At 37.6% G+C, this 19611-nt stretch overlaps 1 protein-coding gene across 1 annotated transcript; it reads left to right on the forward strand.

The window, feature by feature from the left end:
- The first annotated feature begins 744 nt into the window (after positions 1–744).
- krt78.1 (keratin 78, gene 1) lies at positions 745–10274 on the forward strand. Its single transcript, XM_002935740.5, has 9 exons — positions 745–1504; positions 1700–1917; positions 3856–3916; positions 5763–5858; positions 6006–6170; positions 7702–7827; positions 8007–8227; positions 8624–8658; positions 9302–10274. The coding sequence occupies exons 1-9, from the start codon at positions 1088–1090 to the stop codon at positions 9442–9444; spliced, it is 1482 nt and encodes a 493-aa protein (XP_002935786.2). The 5' UTR covers positions 745–1087; the 3' UTR covers positions 9445–10274.
- Positions 10275–19611: the final 9337 nt, after the last annotated feature.

A 19611-nucleotide genomic window follows, 5' to 3' on the forward strand; every position in this document is an offset into this window, starting at 1 on the left:
ACAAATGTGTATCTAATAAGGATATTTTACTGGTGCATGCTTTACTTAGTAATGCAAATATTGAATTCAAAATAGCATTATAGATTAGATGATATAACAGATTAAAAAATAGTGTCCCCAAAGCAGAACGCTGTGGCACACACCATTTAGAAACCTAGTCCATTTAGAGAATGTACAATTGACAACCACTGTATACAATCCACCTGTCAGTGAACACATTGGGCAGATTTACATGAAGAAAACACTAAATGTATTAATATTTATTTCAGTTAATGCCCCCTATAGGCAGTCTCATTGATGACTTTGCCCAGATACATGAGGGTGGAGGCGTGCCTAGATTCCTAGGGGTTATCCTGCCACTCTTCAGACTTTTACAGCCTTTGTTGCTTAATGCACTATTTGCTCAGAGTTCTAAGGAACCTGCAATAATAATTGAGCACTATGTATATATTGTATTACTTCTAGTTCTATTTGTTTGCAAATGTAGAAAGAAATATATAGATAGTCATAAGATGCTATGCAGACAGATGTTTTATCTAATAAAATAAGATGCTACAGTTATGGAAGGGAAATGGATGGTTGTTTAAAAAAACAGACAGCACACTGGGGATATTAAAGCCATACATCCAACAGAAAGTGGGTTAAAAAGGAGTGATACTGTAGTGAATGGGAACATTATTAACCTTTATATAAAGACCACAGGAATGATGCTTAAGAAAAGATTCCATCTTGCACCTGCTGTATCAATGATAGGACCATAGCTCCTCCCCTCTTGGCGTATGTGGAACCTGTTTGTCAATTGTTAGTCTGATTTCCAAAGAAAATGAAGGTATTTCTACAATGTAAAACGAAATGCCTTAGAGCAAGCAACATATTTTCTGTAAATATGCATATTTAAAGCTGAAAGCACAAATGGCTTCAAGGTGCAGCAGAGGAGTGAATGTAAAGCGATTGCTGAGAACACAGTAACCAAGCCCAGCAGATCTGAAAGATAAAAGCTCATCTCTCTCATTCATTTATAGTGCTTCCACCATAGAATTGCTCTGATTTTCTTGTCTCTTTGCAACAGTAAAAGTCTGTTGAAATAATGAGCTGGAGTTTGCACCAACGTGTGACCACTTCCACAGGTTCTGGGAAAGGATTCAGTGGCCTTTCCTTAGGAGGTGGTAGCAGAATGGGGATAAACTCGGCTTCTGCCAGCAGTCGACTTTCCAATAGCTCTGCCAGATTTGGAAGTAGGAGTCTCATCTTGAGTGGCAGCAGAAAGGTATCCTCTGTAGCAAGCAGTGGCAGGTTTGGAGCTGGATATGGTGCCATATCTGCTGCTGGGGCTGGAGGATTTGGTGGCCCTGGGTCCTTCTCAGGTATCCAACAAGTAAATATCAATCAAAGCCTTCTGGCTCCACTCAATTTGGAAATTGACCCAAGCATTTCAGTCGTTAGGAAAGAAGAGAGAGAGAAGATAAAGCTTCTGAATAATAAATTTGCATCTTTCATTGATAAGGTAGGATTTCCAAAATGTCATTCTTTTTTCTATAGATGCTATTACAGTAATATTAATGGTACTAAATACATTGAAAGACATTCTGTAATATAACTGTGTGCTTGTAGCTGTGTATCTTTTCACTACTTATGAGAATTCATAGTGCCATTTAAACGCTGTACATACAAATATTCTGTTTTTTTTAATGTTTATTAGGTCCGATTCCTTGAACAGCAGAATAAAGTTCTTGAGACTAAATGGAGCCTCTTACAGAAACAGCAAGTTTCAAAATCTAGGAGCTCTGAGATTGAATCCATCTTTAATACTCTTATTACCAGTCTGAGAAGCCAACTGGACAGTTTGGTGAAAGACAAGGGCCTCCTTGGTGGAGAACTGCAGGTTATGAAGGATCATGCTGAGAACTTTAAGAACAAGTAGGTGCATTAAATATTGTTTTGAATGGCTGCTAAACGTTTGGTTAGGGTCAACAACCACTTTTAATATGCTTTTAATACAGTGCTGGAATGAATATATCTTGGGCAACCTTTGTTTAAGGTAGTGGCTAGTAATCTTATGATTAGAATGTATCTTCAACCATGCATGTATCTTATTTGATAGTATTCTTCCTGTAGAAGACACACAGGATATATGTCTCTGGCAGGTGGAATTTAGCATCTGATGTCATACGTGCACCAACTGCCTCACTGCCAATAAATGTATAATATAGGTGCGCTCTTGCCTCTGTTGGCTAAATATGGACTGAAATATATTTATTTACATTGTGTTTTTACAATGTTCTTTCACATTCACAAGAAAAACAAAGCCTGTTGTATTAATAGGGGTGCTGTTGTTGGAGCCTTTGAGTAATACTTGTATAGATGCAAAAATGAACAGGTGCCTTCATTTTATTAAACATTAAATTGGAACACATGTCATGCTGGGCCAGAAAATGCCCAACGCTTAGCTCTACAAACTAAGGGGCATAGTTATTATAGTGTGTAAGCCAACCCCATGTTGCCCATGGCAACCAATCAGATCTTTGCTTTTGTTTTCTAACTAATTGCTGATTGGTTGCCATAGGCAACATTACCGGTATTGTTGGTTTGCACACTATAATAAATATGCCCCTCAATGTTTTCATGTCCATCCAAATTTAAAGGAAATGTTGGGAATAAATTAAATAGATAATGGGACTTGCTTATAAAAGTAAGAATCTGAAAATCAGGTGCATGGCATGGGCATGCATTTCATGAAACAGTCGCTAAATAGTGATGGGCGAAATAATTTGCCAGGCATGGACTCGGGGCGAATTTCCACATTTCATCATTGGCGCATTGTTTTGCGAAACGTGCAACAAAATTTGCCTCATAAAAATTCACAGTGTGACAAAAAAATGACACTTGCATCAAAAAATTGTCGCCCACGTAAAAAAAAAGACATGCATAAAAAAATGTGCACATGCAATTTTTTCCCCCCCTGCTGTTTTACGGATTTTTTGCCTAAGTGAACAGTAAAATCCAAAAACCTAAGAAAAGTTTAGGTACTTGCCCATAAAGCACCACAATTACCCAACCATGACACAAGTGGTAACTTTTGTGGTATCTTTTGTGGCACAAGGCTAGAAGGATAGGTGGTTTGCCTTGCCAACGTCAACTGGCCTGTTGGTCCTGTCCATAACATTAACCACATACTGTTAATCACATTAAAAACTATTGCATTTTTTAAAAATATATGTCCACCTAAGGTGGTAATATCCCCACAGGCCAAACAATCAAATTGCAATTACCAAAAATTAATAGGACCAGAAAATCAAACCTGCCCGATCAAAATCTGCCCAATTTTAAGCCAGATATCAGTTGGATAGGCCCATCGGGGGTGCCATTAGACAGGCAGATAACCTGCTGAATCAGTCTGATGGACCCAAATTGGCAGCTTAAATTTAAATCTGCCCGTGTATGGCCACCTTTAGTGTCACTACAAGGGTTATTGGGGCCACAGATAGGCCAGGGTCTGGGGAATATTTCAGGCTCCATGGGAACAAAGAATGAAATTATCATTACAAACACATACGAATGCAAATGCATGAAGCTGCTATGAAAAAGAGTTGAGGGTCACAGACTGCTGCTATCCTTCTATCCATTACAAATGTAAGGTTGACAATCTATGACCATGAATGTATTTTTTTAAATTAAAGGAGCATTATTGACTGTATATGTGACAAGTAGATATTCATAGAATTTATTCTTATAATAAAAATAGGTAGATTTAAATCAGTAGCCATTGTGCCCATTGCTCACTGTGCTTATGTAGAACATCTTGGCTCAATGGGGTATTATAATTTCCTGGTTTAAAAATGTATTGTGTTTCAACAGGTTTGAGTTAGAATTCAAAAAGAGAACTGCAGACGAGAACGATTTTGTGTCACTTAAAAAGGTAAAGTTTAAATTTAAAAATACATTCGATTGTAACATATGTACATATTGATCCAGTCAACAAACAGTACAATAAACAGTCTTTTTATGAAGGAAACATGGGTTTGTAGTCAAAAGAAACACTGAGAATTCTACTTATATTTGTCAGAAAAGTTTAGATTTTTTTATTGTTCGAAATAAAGTACAATGGGGCTCATGTATCAACACTTTGCTATTGCAACCAGTCAGTGAGCACCTTTTTTCAGCTAGTTGAAGGTAGAACAATAAAAGCAAATATTTAATTGGTTGTCGTGGGTTACTGCCCAGGTACAAAATTGCCCAGTGTTGATAAATGACCTTCAGTGGCTAATTAACCGACAGAGATGCTAAAGTACACCAGTGCAGTTACCTGTAGCAACCAGCAATCAGCAATAAGATGTGTTTTTTTGTTGTGCGTAACTCCAAAGACATACAATGAATTCTGTGGTTCTGATTCTACAGGTATGGGATCCCTTATCTGGAAACCCATTATCCAGAAAATTCCGAATTACGGAAAGGCCATCTCCCATAGACTCCATTATAAGCAAATAATTCTAATTTTTAAAAATGAATTGCTTTTTCCCTGTAATAATAAAACAGTACCTTGTACTTGATCCCAACTAAGATATAATTACCCCTTATTGGGGCAGAACAGCCCTATTGGGTTTATTTAATGGTTAAATGATTCCCTTTTCTCTGTAATAATAAAACAGTACCTGTACTTGATCCCAACTAAGATATAATTACCCCTTATTGGGGGCAGAACAGCCCTATTGGGTTTATTTAATGGTTAAATGATTCCCTTTTCTCTGTAATAATAAAACAGTACCTGTACTTGATCCCAACTAAGATATAATTACCCCTTATTGGGGGCAGAACAGCCCTATTGGGTTTATTCAATATTTAAATAATTTTTAACAGACAAGTTCCATATTATGGAAAGATCCCTTATCTGGAAAACCCCAGATCCCGAGCATTCTGGAAAACAGGCCCCATACATGTACACTATGGACTAAAACAGAGCTCAAATTACTGTGCATTGCCTCATGCTTCATCTTTGGTTGTTCAACAAAATAATTGTACTGCAATGCAAAACCCATGGGACTTTTGTAGCCATGGTCACCTGTTACTGAGACTAAATTCTAGGAAAGGTATTTCAGTAATATTATCATTTTTATAATGGGGTTGTTCAGGCTACCAGGAAACTAGAAAGTTTTCTGGTGGGTCCAAGTTCATTGACCTAAATTTTTGCCCAGCAGAAACCAATTTAGCATTTTAGGGCCTGAACAAGTAGGGTGTCATTCACCATCATGATTTAAAAGTTTTACATATTATTGTTTAACCCTAAAGGAATAATGGAACCTTGTACAATAGTCCCGGTAGCTCCCTTATGGCTACCTTTCTCCTGAGGGACCTAAGCTGACAGGCTGGGATGGAAGAGGGAAGGAGGTAAAAACTAGGCATGCACTTAGTCCATCATTTTTGGATTTGACCGATTGTCAAACCAAATCCACCTTTGAGATCACTGCATCTGTGACCAAAATTGCAAATTTGGCTAAATCCCAAACACAATCACCGAGTTGGTACATCCCTACTAAGGGAGATGGAAAGACATACAAAAAGTAGAAGAATGAGAGGAAATGAATAAAAAGAAGAGCCCTGAGTCTAAGGATTCCATGTGAGATTCCTCAACCCACAGATGATGCTGAATTCCCCCAAAGAAAAATGACAAAAATGCAAATTGCCTTATGATATGGTCTCCTTGTCCTACATCTCCATAAAGGAGGAAAAAAGCAAATCTATTGTTTATTGTATGTATCATTTTCCAGGATGTAGATGCCACTTACCTGATTCAAGTGCAGTTGGAGACCAAACAGAAAGCATTAGATGATGAACTCGCATTCCTGAGAAATCTCTATAAAGAGGTAACTGCTAACTTTACTGGGAACCAACATCAGAATTCATTTTATTACTGACTGATGTGTTATTTCCCATACAGTACAGTTTGCTTGTAAAACTAGATATCTTGGTATCATGGTGTAGATTGGGTTTTAATAAAGTTTGACTTTCAGGAACTTGATGGGATCAAACAGCAAACAGCTGGTACCTCAGTAGTCCTCTCTATGGACAACAGTCGTATGTTGGACCTAGGAGACATTATTGCTGATGTTAAGGCGCAGTATGAGGACACTACCAGGAGGAGCAAAGAGGAAGCAGAAGCTGCATATCAGAGCAAGGTTAGAAATACAACACATGTACACACCAAGGTACAAGAATTGCATTAAACAGCTTATGGTAGCACTACTGGTCAAGTATCATGTCCCTGTTATGTATGGAAATGGTTTATTTTTTTCTATGTAATAATAAAACAGTACTTGTACTTGTACTTGATCCCAGCTAAGATATAATTAATCCTTATTGGACTCAAAACAATTCTATCAGATTTAATAACTGTGTACATAATTTTTTCAGTAAACTTAAGGTAGGAGATTCGAATTACAGAAAGACCCCTTATCCTGAAAACACATGTCCTGACCATTTTGGATAATAAGTCCCATACTTGTACTAGGAAGTGAAACCAGAGAAATTGAAATCCAACATAACTGCTCCAGAAGGCAGACAGGGCATTAAGCAACAAAGAATATTAGGTAGTTTCCATGGTGAGGCAAAATAATCCCTGGCATTAAGCAGTAGGAAAAACACTGGCTAGTGATAATTGCTTTGCAGTATGGGAATGCTTGTGTTCACAGTGGCACTAATACTAATAAAATGGGCTGGGAAGCTAAAATGTACTATTCTACTGCTCTGTGCTAATTTCAGTCTTGTGGCCAAAGTAAGTCTTTAGTATCTGAAGACAAACCTTTATTGCCCAACCTGGCTGGATGAAAGGAGTAGGAGATACGACCTATACATTTGTGAGAGTAGTCTGGTGAGGCATAAACAGTAGTGCAAACTGTAATAATAATAATAATGCTTCCCTTTGTTTCCTATACATTTACCCTTCAGTAAGACCTCTGGGGTCAGTATTAAACTGCTATGCTGGGTAATTTGAAAAAAATCATCTATACTAAAAGAGCTTACACATTTGTAAAGAATCTAATAGTTTTGGGCGATCATATAGTACAGCACAAATAATGGCTAAAGTCTAAAGACAGAGCTACTGTACAAGTACAATGTCATACATTAATTAATGGCAGTGGCATAAATATAGGGAGTGCAGATTGTGGGAGTGAGGGGATAGAAGGGCCTAGTAAGGACCCATTTTCCAATTGCACTCTGTCCCCTGATGAAACACTATACACACTCTGGGGCAGTGGATTGGTGGTCACAGAAGGGCCCAGCAAATTATTAACCCTTCTCACTTGTAGTTGCATCAAATGTTTAGTGAACTATTAGGGTTAGCGTGCTACAACTTACAACTGAGAATTAAGAGAGGGTGCGAACAAATGTTATTGTCATTAAAATGCCAATTTCGGACTAATACAAATAAAAAAATAAAGCATTTGAAAAGTGTAATTATTGGTGATGTAAATTTGAAACTACTCATTTTGTGAAATTAACTTTCCCTTTATAAAACTGCACAGGTGGTCCCTAAAAACTTAAATTATAGAAGGTCCGAATTACAGTAGTTTATTCAGAAGCCACTAATCTATTGTGAGGCAAATAGCGGGATCCAGATTGTCTTTAAACTCAATAATAATAGCTATTAAAAAGAATTTGGACTTGTAAAGCTTAATACCCTTCTGTGGTATGTTTTATTACTAACAGTACCAGCAGTTGCAGCTCGCTGCAGGCCAACAAGGAGAAGATCTGAAAAGCAGCAAGAAAGAGATATCAGAAGTTAACAGATCCGTTCAGAAACTAAGGAATGAAATAGAGAGTGTGAAGAAGCAGGTAAAGTTAAGACAAGCCCCAATTGAATGTGTATGTCCAATGAACTGGCTCTGTTGTCTCTGGAATATAATGTTTTTGGAATATACATTTTTTGTTACCTCACTATTAGCTAAAGGTCATTTTTTGTTCCATCATTCTTAAAGTATTTAAATTAATCCAAAAACTGTTTTCTTCATAAGATTGCCAGTTTGCAGGTTTCTATTCAAGACTCTGAAAGACGGGGTGACATTGCTTTGAGAGATGCCCAGGAAAAGCTGGTTAACCTTGAAAGGGCTCTGCAGAAGGCCAAGCAGGAAATGGCCCAGCAGCTCAGGGAATATCAAACACTATTGAATGTGAAACTGGCCCTCGATGTTGAAATTGCCACTTATCGAAAACTTCTGGAAGGAGAGGAAAGCAGGTAGGATGACAGCAAATCTCTCATAAGACTGGGTACCAATGATATTGGGGCACTTCAGTTAACTGTAAGACCACTTTGTTGTGTTCAAGGGGAGATACTAAATCTCACATTGTAGTTTTGTGTAGGCCAAATCATGGTGGTGGTGGTGGCGAGTATTGTCTAAACCATTGCTAACGTTGAGTAGGCATAAAACATTTTATTTGTGCTCCCCTGTGTGTTCTGTGCTGTAGTGTCATACATGTGTGTGCTTGTTAGCTTAGGAGAAACATGGCCATCTAGAGTTCCAAAGGTTGCCTATGCTGGAACATCTGTATTCCTCAGTTTCACACAGAGTAGTAGTACAGCATCATCCAATGAGATGGTGAAATTAATCAATATCTGAATTGTTTCATACAGGATAACTGGCCAAGTCTCCGATGCAGTTACTGTCTGTAAGTATTATATTTATTTCCATTATTTCTTTACTAGATCAATACTACTGAGTATCATCTTAAACTTGTTTCACCAAAGAGGCACTCCCATACTGCACAGCAATATCAACACAGATTACAATTAATATGTATTCTTTTTAGACAAATTCATCAAAATCATAGCAAAAGCATAGGTACATAATAAAATACATACAGTATAGATGTACAGCTTAAAATGAGAAAGTAGGCAAAAACAGGTGATACACTTGGCTGTAGGGCACATCCTAAAGTATTTCATGAACACAGAAAGAGTAATAAATCAAGAGGTGTGAAACGTCCGTGGGCCAAAAAAGTGCAAAGTGAAATTTTGAACTCTAAAAAGTAGTTTCCTTTACTCATCATTGTCAGAGGCTGTCATGCTTTCTTGGTGCCCTTAAGGCGACAACTTCTACATAAAGCAAGTGACCTAAGCCCCTGCTTTGCTACTTGTTCCAGGTCAGTCAATAGTTACAGGGTTTCCTGAGGAAGGCAGCAAATTAATAGCAGAATATTAAACTAGACCAAAAGGAACCACCCCCTAAGAATTCTAAGCAGTAATTCTCTGGCATCATCATTAGTCATCATCAATTAGAAATTAACATATTGTTAATTTTATGTCCTAAAGCTTTTGTAAGTGGCGCCAAGTCTTCATTTGATGCAACCAAAAGATCTGCAGGTATTGACACTGGCGTGAAAAGAAGAGGAAGTTCCGGAGTGAAAATAATCTCTAAGACAGAAAGCAGCAGCCTTGTTTCACTCTATCAGTAATTGGAAAATGTATACTTAGCTTGGTGCCAAAAGTAATGAATGTAACTTGTAGTCTGACAGTGGCCAGAGCAGCCTTCAGAAATCATGGTTTCCCAGTACGGCATCATGGCTACATCGCCAACCACTTCACATTACGGCCAAACATTTCAAATTCCACCCATATTTTGCATTTGTACCTGGGGCCCTGATGTGCTCTGCACCTCAATATGAATTAAAAATCCAACACAAGAAAGTGTTGAACTAGCAAGTGCAGCACTAGTAGTAGCATGTAGCCATGTCTCTACTGCCTGCCATGGGGTTCCTCAGCATCCTGCACCCACTAGCACCCCTACTGTGCATGTCTAGGGCCAAATGATCGAATTAGCCTAATATCACCCAACTTTAGGTGGGCATATCGGGAGAAGATCTGCTGGTGACCTCGCCAAACAAGAGAACCTTCCTATGTATGGCCACCTTAAGTTTTTGCCAGTGGGCCAAGTTCTTGAACTTTGCAGCCAGCCCTGCCCTTCATAACTGAGGTCCCTTCTTTTTAAGCATCACTGTAACTTCTCCATCTTTTCTGAGTGCTCTGCAACTGCTCTGGTCGAGCCAGAATGCTTTATGCGACTTAATAAAGCACCAAAGTATTTTTTCAACATATTTAAAAGTATTTTAATGGGGGTTTATAATTTTTATATGGATCTGTGGCATGTCTTTCATTAGCCTAACTTTTCCTATAAGGTATTTACTAACTATTGCTGAATCAGAAGATATTCCTGTATTATAAATAAAATGTATTTTATTCTTTATAGAGAATCTGTGTACCCTATAGAATAAATGTTTTGACTCTATTGTTGTGTTTCTTTACTTTTTGTTTAAATTTATCACGTCTGATCAAAGCTTCTGTCATGACTATCTGACTACATCGTGGCTACTAATAATCATTGGCCATCAGTATATACTGTGGGGGGCAATGTGAGCTCCCCAACTCTGAAATAATTATTCATGCATGAGAAATGCTCTGTTTGAATACAAGCGAATACAAAGTGTAAAACTATATTTTAAAGATTAGTTTGCTATTGTTTGGTACAAGGGAAAATACAGTTGCAACCATAAACTTGTAATTGGGCTTAGTATATTCTTTTGAGATTTATGGTTCCCAGGTTGAAGGTCACTGTAGAAGTACCCACCTGATGCCTCCGGCCTTGGATGAGCTGGCACTGAAATTGCCATTAATTTGCTTTTCTTAAGGGCTGCCTATTTCTTCGGGAGTTACACAATTTTGGAGGGTCTCCCCTTTCCTCTAATCCCCCAGCAGCATTCTCCCAATTTTTCCAAAGTCCCACAAAGTCCTGCGGTAAATTTGGGGTGAATTTGGTGACATCATTTGGTGCATTTGTACATGCGCTGGTAGAATTCTTCGGCACTGCATTTCCCCGAGTGGCACAGCTGTAAGTTTGACAGCTCTGCGCTTATTGGGGAATCAATATAACAATATGGGTAATTTGCTTACTGCACCACAGTGAATGCAATGGCCATATTTTTTTCAATTATTCCCATGATCCAGCATAATCATGAGTGGCCTCTGCTGAAGATGAACACAATTGTGACAGATGCATTAAACTTGACACAATTGGGCTTGCACTTTGACACAAATTAGACACAACTGCGCTGTAAATTTTCAGGTTTGCGTTATTTCCAATGTTCAAAGTGAGAGTGATGTACAGGTATCGGACCCCTTATCCGTAAAACCCATTATCCAGAAAGCACCGAATTATGGAAAGCCAGTCTCCCATAGACTCCATTTTAATTCAAATATTCAGAATTTTAAAGCTGATTTCCTTTTTCTCTGTAGTAATAAAACAGTACCTTGTAATTGATTCCAACTAAGATATAACTAATCCTTATTGGGTTTAATTAATGGCTTATTAATTTTTTAGTAGACTTAAGGTATAGAGATCCAAATTACGGAAAGACCCCTTATCCGGAATCCCCTTGGTCCTGAGCATTGTGGATAAAGGGTCTTATACCTGTATTTCCATTTCCATGTCACTGCTTTGAAGGTGCTGGTAGCTCCAGGATTCCCGCAGTGGCCTGTGTCTAATCTCATTTATTCTGCTCCATTTTTAAAAATAAGTGCACTAACATGTCTTGTGAATAGCACGTTAATAAATATTTGCACACTTATATCCTAAACAGTGTCCTTGCAGGGTGTGGGCTAAGTACACGCTACATATAGTACATAGAATAATATCCTATTTCAAGCGTTCATCATAGGGCATACCAATACCCATAATGAGCAGTGGGCATTACTAAGGGGACAGCCCTTAGTACTTTTGATTGATTGCTATGGGAAACTGCACCAAAGTAAATAATCCCAATGTTATTTCATGAACCCTATATCCCATCATAAATGTGTCTCCTACCCATTATATAAAAGCACCAATTAACACTGGTCAGAAGACACTTCCAATAAAACCTTAAACCAGCAGGGAAGTGACAGCCAATACAATACAATCAGAAGTAAATAATTAGTACCCCCATATAGGATCTACCTTGTCATTGTTATGTAGTTTAGTGTTACTATGATCATCAATGTGCAACTAAAAACGTAGTGTTACCTAGGCTATACCAGGCTAAAGGGTGTGTTTATCAAAGAGTAAAACTAGAGTTCACTAAAGTAAAATTCTCTTTCTATTCACTTGTATTGGAGTTTTAGAGACTTTTGTACCAAAGGGTAAACTCTCACTTTCACACTGTGAAAATATGTGGCTAAAAATCCCATACAAGTGTACAGAGAGTGGCAAACTTTTCTCATGTTGGCTGCAGTGAACTCTAGGTTTTTACCCTTTGATTAAGAAAGTGTTAATTTTTTTATGGACAGAAAATAATGGAACTGGAATTTAAGGGGCTTTTAGCCTTGCTAATTTATTATTAGAAAGAAAGAGGTATATAATTGCAGATGTTTATATTCAGAATCGTGCAAAATGTAAATAATTCTATGCAATGATAAAAATCTTCTCATGAAAATCCTGTGAGAAAAATAAAAGCTTAAAAGTATTAAAAGGTATTAAGTATACACAGAGAGGGAGATAATATTTTCCTTTACGCAGCATATTCTAGTCTGAACATTCACAGTAATGCTGACCTTCTCTCCATCAAAAGAGACAGTCATGTCAGATGTAAAGACAGTAGACTTGTAGAGCAGGATCATTTACTTGCAGACTACAGGAGGGGCACTGGGAGGCATGTGCAAGCTGACATTTTGTAATTTGAAAGAAATGCCAGTGCTAGCATGTTTGGCTTATTGAGTTCCATATGTTGTTTGAAAGATCTAAAGATCTTATTTATATTGTAAATTACTTGGTCAGCTTACCTATAGTAAGTGGCAACCAATGTAAATTTCGGCCAGGGCCATCCAGCTGCCGATAATTTCCCATCCCATGCTCTCCCTTTCCTTTAGTTCATTGTGGCGATTGTAAGGTGATACCTTCTATAGATGAATGCAATGTTATTCCTTCTTCCAGTTTAAGTCTTCAAGTTTAGTTCTCCCTAAAGAGGTGGGTCACATTTTGCCTCAGGATTTAATTGCCTCATTTGACCTTAGGCAATAGTATAGATAAAATTTTGTTTCTGATGGTCTGTTGAGAAGGGCCTTCTCTGTCTGTTCTATCAGTCTATGTCAGTGATCCCCAACCAGTGGCTCACGAGCAACATGTTGCTCCCCAACCCCTTGGATGTTGCTCCCAGTGGCCTCAAAGCAGGTGCTTATTTTTGAATTCCTGGCTTGGAGGCGAGTTTTGGTGGAATAAATACCAGGTGTACTGACAAACAGAGCCTCCTGTAGGCTGCCAGTTTTTTTATGCTTGTGTTGCTCTCCAACACTTTTCAATTGGAATGTGGCTCACAGAAAAGATTGGGGACCCTTGATCTATGGAATCTGTTTGATGTATACACCCATCTAATGTTCAGCACTCTGGAATGTGGTTGGGTAGCATAAAACCTATGTTGAACTAGCATTAAAATTAGCACCTATATATCGGTGCCCTTGTTCTATTTATATAATTATAAGAGGCCGGCACTCACCAACGAAAATAAGGATTATTGGTGCATCACTTGGCAACTGCACTATGCCAGACTTCAGGAACACAGCACCAGGATAAAGTTAAAAAGCATTTATTGTAGACAGGTTCTATTTATGTCACTGTATTAAAGCAACTGCACCACTCACTGTGAGACATGAACTGTAAATACAGCAACTCTATGAAACATTGACACTCAGATCTTGAGGGACTGATGCTTCAGGGTAATCTGTTATATTATATGAGGGGTACTTAGAAAATCCTGCGCCCAAACCTTCACATGGATAACACTAGGCACACAATTGGTCCTCTCACAAGCTTATATCACATCACCTCTTGCTTTAGAGTTTACCATTCCTTGGTCAACTTTTATTTTCTTACTTATATCTTTATTTAATGACACATCAGTTTTTATACACCTCTTTGACATGTGCCCCAGATGAACTTCTACTCATGGGCCCATAACATTTCATTTCAACAGACTAGCTTGGGATTGCTTTGTGTAATTAGTTAAGCACATATTGGGCCAGATTCAGTTTAGTGAGAAATGGTTATTTCATGGTTTATCACATGAAAACTTATAGACGAGATTCAATTTAATGAAAAAAACATTTTCTTCTAATTTAATTCCAATTTTTTTCACATAGACTACAATAGAGTTTTCACATAATAAACTGTGAGATAAGTTTTTCGAAACTGAACTGCATCTCAAATGGAATCTGGCCCGTCGGTTTTCACATGTTAAACCTTTTTCTCACAAACTGAAACTGGCCCATTGGTTGCAACTCTACAAATACATTACTAAAAGTAACAGAATAACGCATTGTACCAGATTCATGAATATGGCTAAAAATGCCATATTTTATACACTGAACTTTTTCCACCAGTCTAAACTTTCAGCATCTAAATAGCAGCCATGATTCAGGACTTCAAACTTGTCACAGAGGGTCACCATCTTGAAAAGTGTTTCACATGCTCAGTTAACTCTGGGCGGCTGTTGTGAAGCTAATCTTGGGGGTCGTCGGAAATTATCAGCAGAAAATTAGTTTGTCTGTAATATAAGCTGATGTTACAGGGATGATGATGACATTCTGATGCTAATTGCACTAGTTTCTGCACTGCCATGTAGTAATTATTTGTATTAATAACTAATCAGCCTTATATTGTGAACATTTATATTCTGTATATACAGTATATTGTGCCATTTATATTCTATATATACAGTATATTGTGCCATTTATATTCTATATATACAGTATATAGTGACATTTATATTCTATATACACAGTATATTGTGCCATTTATATTCTATATATACAGTATATAGTGACATTTATATTCTATATACACAGTATATTGTGCCATTTATATTCTATATATACAGTATATTGTGCCATTTATATTCTATGTATACAGTATATTGTGACATTTATATTCTATATATACAGGATAGTGTGCCATTTATATTCTATATATACAGTATAGTGTGCCATTTATATTCTATATATACAGTATATTGTGCCATTTATATTCTATATATACAGTATAGTGTGCCATTTATATTCTATATATACAGTATATTGTGCCATTTATATTCTATATATACAGTATATTGTGCCATTTATATTCTGTATATACAGTATATTGTGCCATTTATATTCTGTATATACAGTATATTGTGCCATTTATATTCTATATATACAGTATATTGTGCCATTTATATTCTGTATATACAGTATATTGTGCCATTTATATTCTATATATACAGTATATTGTGCCATTTATATTCTATATATACAGTATATTGTGCCATTTATATTCTGTATATACAGTATATTGTGCCATTTATATTCTATATATACAGTATATTGTGCCATTTATATTCTGTATATACAGTATATTGTGCCATTTATATTCTGTATATACAGTATATTGTGCCATTTATATTCTATATATACAGTATATTGTGCCATTTATATTCTATATATACAGTATAGTGTGACATTTATATTCTATATATACAGTATATTGTGCCATTTATATTCTGTATATACAGTATATTGTGAGTCGGTCCCTAAGCAGCACAGCAAGGAAAACAGAGTATGTGCCCTACTTCATTAGTTAGGCGTTAGTTCTCCGTTAAGGGTTTAAACCTTGATATTACCCTTAATTAAACAGAGTTATCAGTAAACAGAAAGCTTGGAAAGCCCCAGGCTCTGGTGGACTCATATATTATAAATACAGTATTCACCAGCGCTTTGAGCTGTTTATTAAAGCAAGATAAAATCTAACAATACCACAGTTCATGAAAGCCTGACATTCCCTATCTAAAATACATTTGAATCCAATGAGATGCAAACAGATTTGTGCTATCGCAGCAGCTGTGCTTGCACATACTAATAATGCTATGGGCTTACAAGTATGGTAATAGGGCCCATTTTTGGATACTTTTGTTGAACCAATGGGTAACCCATAAACAGGGACACAACAGCCAAATGCAGTTAGACCCCTAAATACAGTAGATCCATCAAAATAGATGCAAATAAGCACTAAGGAGAGCAAAAGCCATAGGGCAGGTGGTAAGTACAGGGCTGCCAAACTCATTATGAAACAAAGGTCTCTATTCACCATTTTGGAGGCAAGGGGGCAGATTTGCTATTGTACTTACATTAAACTAAAGAACTAATTCGTTAATGGGTTACTGCACTGGTGCAATTTAGCACATATGTTTAGGGATGTATTTATATACAGAGACACCCATTGGCCTGTGCCCAGGGCAGCAGCTGTAGGGGGAGGCACATCAGAACCTATAAAACAAATGTGCTTCAATTTTTTTTTAATTTGAATAGGTTTATGTATTTATTTTTACATATTGTTTTTGGAATGTAAATGGTTGTATCTATTGGAATCACAGTTCCCCTTAATATTATACTATAATGTCTGCATTGTGGTTATGCTCATATTATCCTTAAACTCAGAAACCATAACCATTAACCATAAACTCAGAAAGCAACAGACCGGACACAGCGGTGATGCTCTGTATGTGCTAGTGGTTTCACCTGCATTTGGGGTGTTATTATTATTATTAAAATGACTGTCATCCAAGTTAATGAAATACCACAAACCCATAAAGTATTTTACAATCCGCTTCTTATCTTGCTGTCGAGTTGCATGTTATATACTACAGTTACATGGTTAACATAGTTTTCAAGTTATTTCTTGTTACATTTAAGAGAATATTTTTACTTTAAATAGATAGAAAATCTTGTGTATTCCTGCTCTGAGCTTTGCCTGAGGTAATACGCTTTGTACAGGATGATTCCAATGGCCTAAGCCTCTCTCAGAAGTTGGAACATCCCATTCTGAGAGGGAATGATTTATACATTAAGGGACAATACTGGGATACTGTTAATATTATTGATGTTATAACTAAGTTTTGTACAGTAGGAGGGAAGATAAAATCTCAGGAAAACATACACAGCTCCACTATGGATGGGTGCAGTTAAGTGGAGCCGACATCGTTTTCAACATAAACCAGAACTGCTTTGTTGTGCCAGCGCCTGCAGTTGACTACATTAATATTCCTCTCACTACTATTAGTACATGCCAAGGTCCTGCCAATAGATATGTAGACCATATTTATATATGCAACCATAGTTTGAAGATGGTGTACTTTCTGGTACCTAGGACCTTCCTTGTTCTTACCCAGCTGGCACCTGGCCAGTTGCAACACCCTGCAACACCCGGTGGAGAGAAGTCTTAATTGGCCCCCCCTCCTTGACTTGTCCTCTCCTGCCCGCTTGCATATAAATCCCCCCTCCTCTCCCGCCCTCCTACCTGAGAGCTGGCATGGACCACAGATTTATATGCAGCAATGGAGGTAGCAGACCCCTTGGTCCGAGACCCCCTGTCCTCCAGGCCCCATAAAAATATTATCTGACTCCAGATAATACTCCAGACCAAGTTAGCCATTTATTGGCCCATGTATGTCGCACTTAGGACTGGCTTTCCAACCAATATCTTCCAGATACAGTATCTGCTGTGCGAGTCTGCAAATACTTTCAGGTGAGGATAGGTCCTGTACTCCTGCAGAATTGATTGCCTTTATGTGGAAAAAAGCTAGAAGTGGCAGAGCCCTAACCATAATCACCAAACAGCTTTCCTGTGGACACATAGTTTGGTCAGCCCCAAACGTAAATCTCCTTAACATTAATCACTTCCATCAGTTTTTATAATAATATGGTTAGTACTCCATACCTATACTTCTAGAGCATTTCCAGTACTTTGGCCCCAGTCTAAAGGGACTTGCTTTGAAAATAAACCTTGACCTTCAGCTCTACCAGTCCCAATGTTACTCTTGCATAGCTTTGAGATGTGCTACTAAAATCTGTAATAGGGATATCTTGCCTGTAGTTGCACAGACACAAACATTTCCAGGTTCATAAAACTTTATTCAGTGAAATAAAAAAAATCTTATCTTTGCCTTTAGCCAGAGGCATATCATTGACTAAGAAATATGATGTAAGTTCGGAGAGTTAGCCAAAACCCTGCAAGCAATATTCTCCCTTTTTGTTCTACTTACATTTCATTTATGATATTTGTTGGCATGGAATGCTTTCTCTACATTATATACAAAATTACATAACAAACAGAAGCTCTTGGCGATTTTGGTTTCTTAGAAAGCATGTCTTATTCCTTTATCTGTGTTTTAAATCAAGCCAAGATACCTTTAAGTTAGCGAAAATATTCCCTTATGCTATGTTACTGTATAGTCAACTTCATAAAGACTAGATCAGTGCTAGTGATGGGCGAAATGTTTCGCCAGGCATGGATTGTCGCTGGTGTCAAAAAAGAATAGGCGCGGACGTCAAAAGAATAGCCATGCGACAAAATAATAGCCGGCGGCGACAAAATTATAGCCGTGGCTGACAAAATAATAGCCGCGGGCGACAAAATAATAGTCACGGGCGACAAAAGAATAGTCGTGGGCGACAATTTTTTTTGCCGCATGACATTTTCGCCGTTTCACGGATCTTTTGAAAGATTCACAAATTTTTCAGCAAAGCGAAATGAAGCAGATTCGCTCATCACTAATCAGTGCTATGCGACTGGCCCTTTAGGACATATGTTTTGCTTACAGTCTGCCTATTAGCTCCACAGACTTCTCTGAATAAATTCAAAGTTTTAAAAGATTTAGGCTCTGGATGTTGGCTCACAATACAGTCCAGCACTGGGCTACATGGAATTAGTTATAGTTGTCGTATTTTGACAATGTGTGGTTCTTTGTTAAAACCCACTTTATTAAGAATGATGCTAGAATAGTGCAGCAGAAATGCAATCTTCAAGTTTATACAGGCCTAGGCTGTTGATTGGTGCATTTGGAGTTTTAGCTAAATGCCAGCAGAAGGGTCACAGGATGTGCAATCCAAACAAAAAAACCCCAAACACTGTGACATAATACTTTTATCAAGGGCATCTTATGGTCAAGGCCACTTCTGGCAGAGGGCCAAAGCCAAGTGCCCACACTGGCTTCTCCCAAAATTTGCAGTGCTACCAATGTTACCTAGTTCTGCAGATGTACAGTATATTGGCAGGACTCCATGTCAAACACAGGGACAAATCAATCCTGCCCAGTGGCGGATTAAGGAGATGTGAGGCCCCTAGGCTACACTTTCCAAAGGGCCCCGTTCTAGGCTACTCCCATTGCTAAAGGTTTAGAAATATACGACAATTAAATTTCAAATTAATAACTATTAGTAACAGTAAAATAATTTCTAAAAAGTAGATCAAAATATCATGGTGTATCAATCCATATCAGAAAAACAACCAGCCGGAAAGCTTATAATGCACATGCAAAAAGAAAGCACAAGACCTCAAAAGCAGCAACCTTGAAACATTGTACTTTGATAGTGTGTATCGACTGCACTATCCCTGAACAGAACACAAAACAATAGCAATGAGTAGATAGAGACAGGAAATTAAAAAAAAAAAAATGAAACCAGTTCTTACCGTTAGAATGTTTCCCTTTGTACTTTCCTTACAGAGAGTTTGGGGCGTGGCACAAGAGTATGACTGGATGGCGATTCAGCAATGTTCCTAAGCAGGT

This window comes from Xenopus tropicalis, chromosome 2, assembly GCF_000004195.4.
Source record: "Xenopus tropicalis strain Nigerian chromosome 2, UCB_Xtro_10.0, whole genome shotgun sequence".
NCBI classification, from domain to species: Eukaryota; Metazoa; Chordata; class Amphibia; order Anura; family Pipidae; genus Xenopus; species Xenopus tropicalis.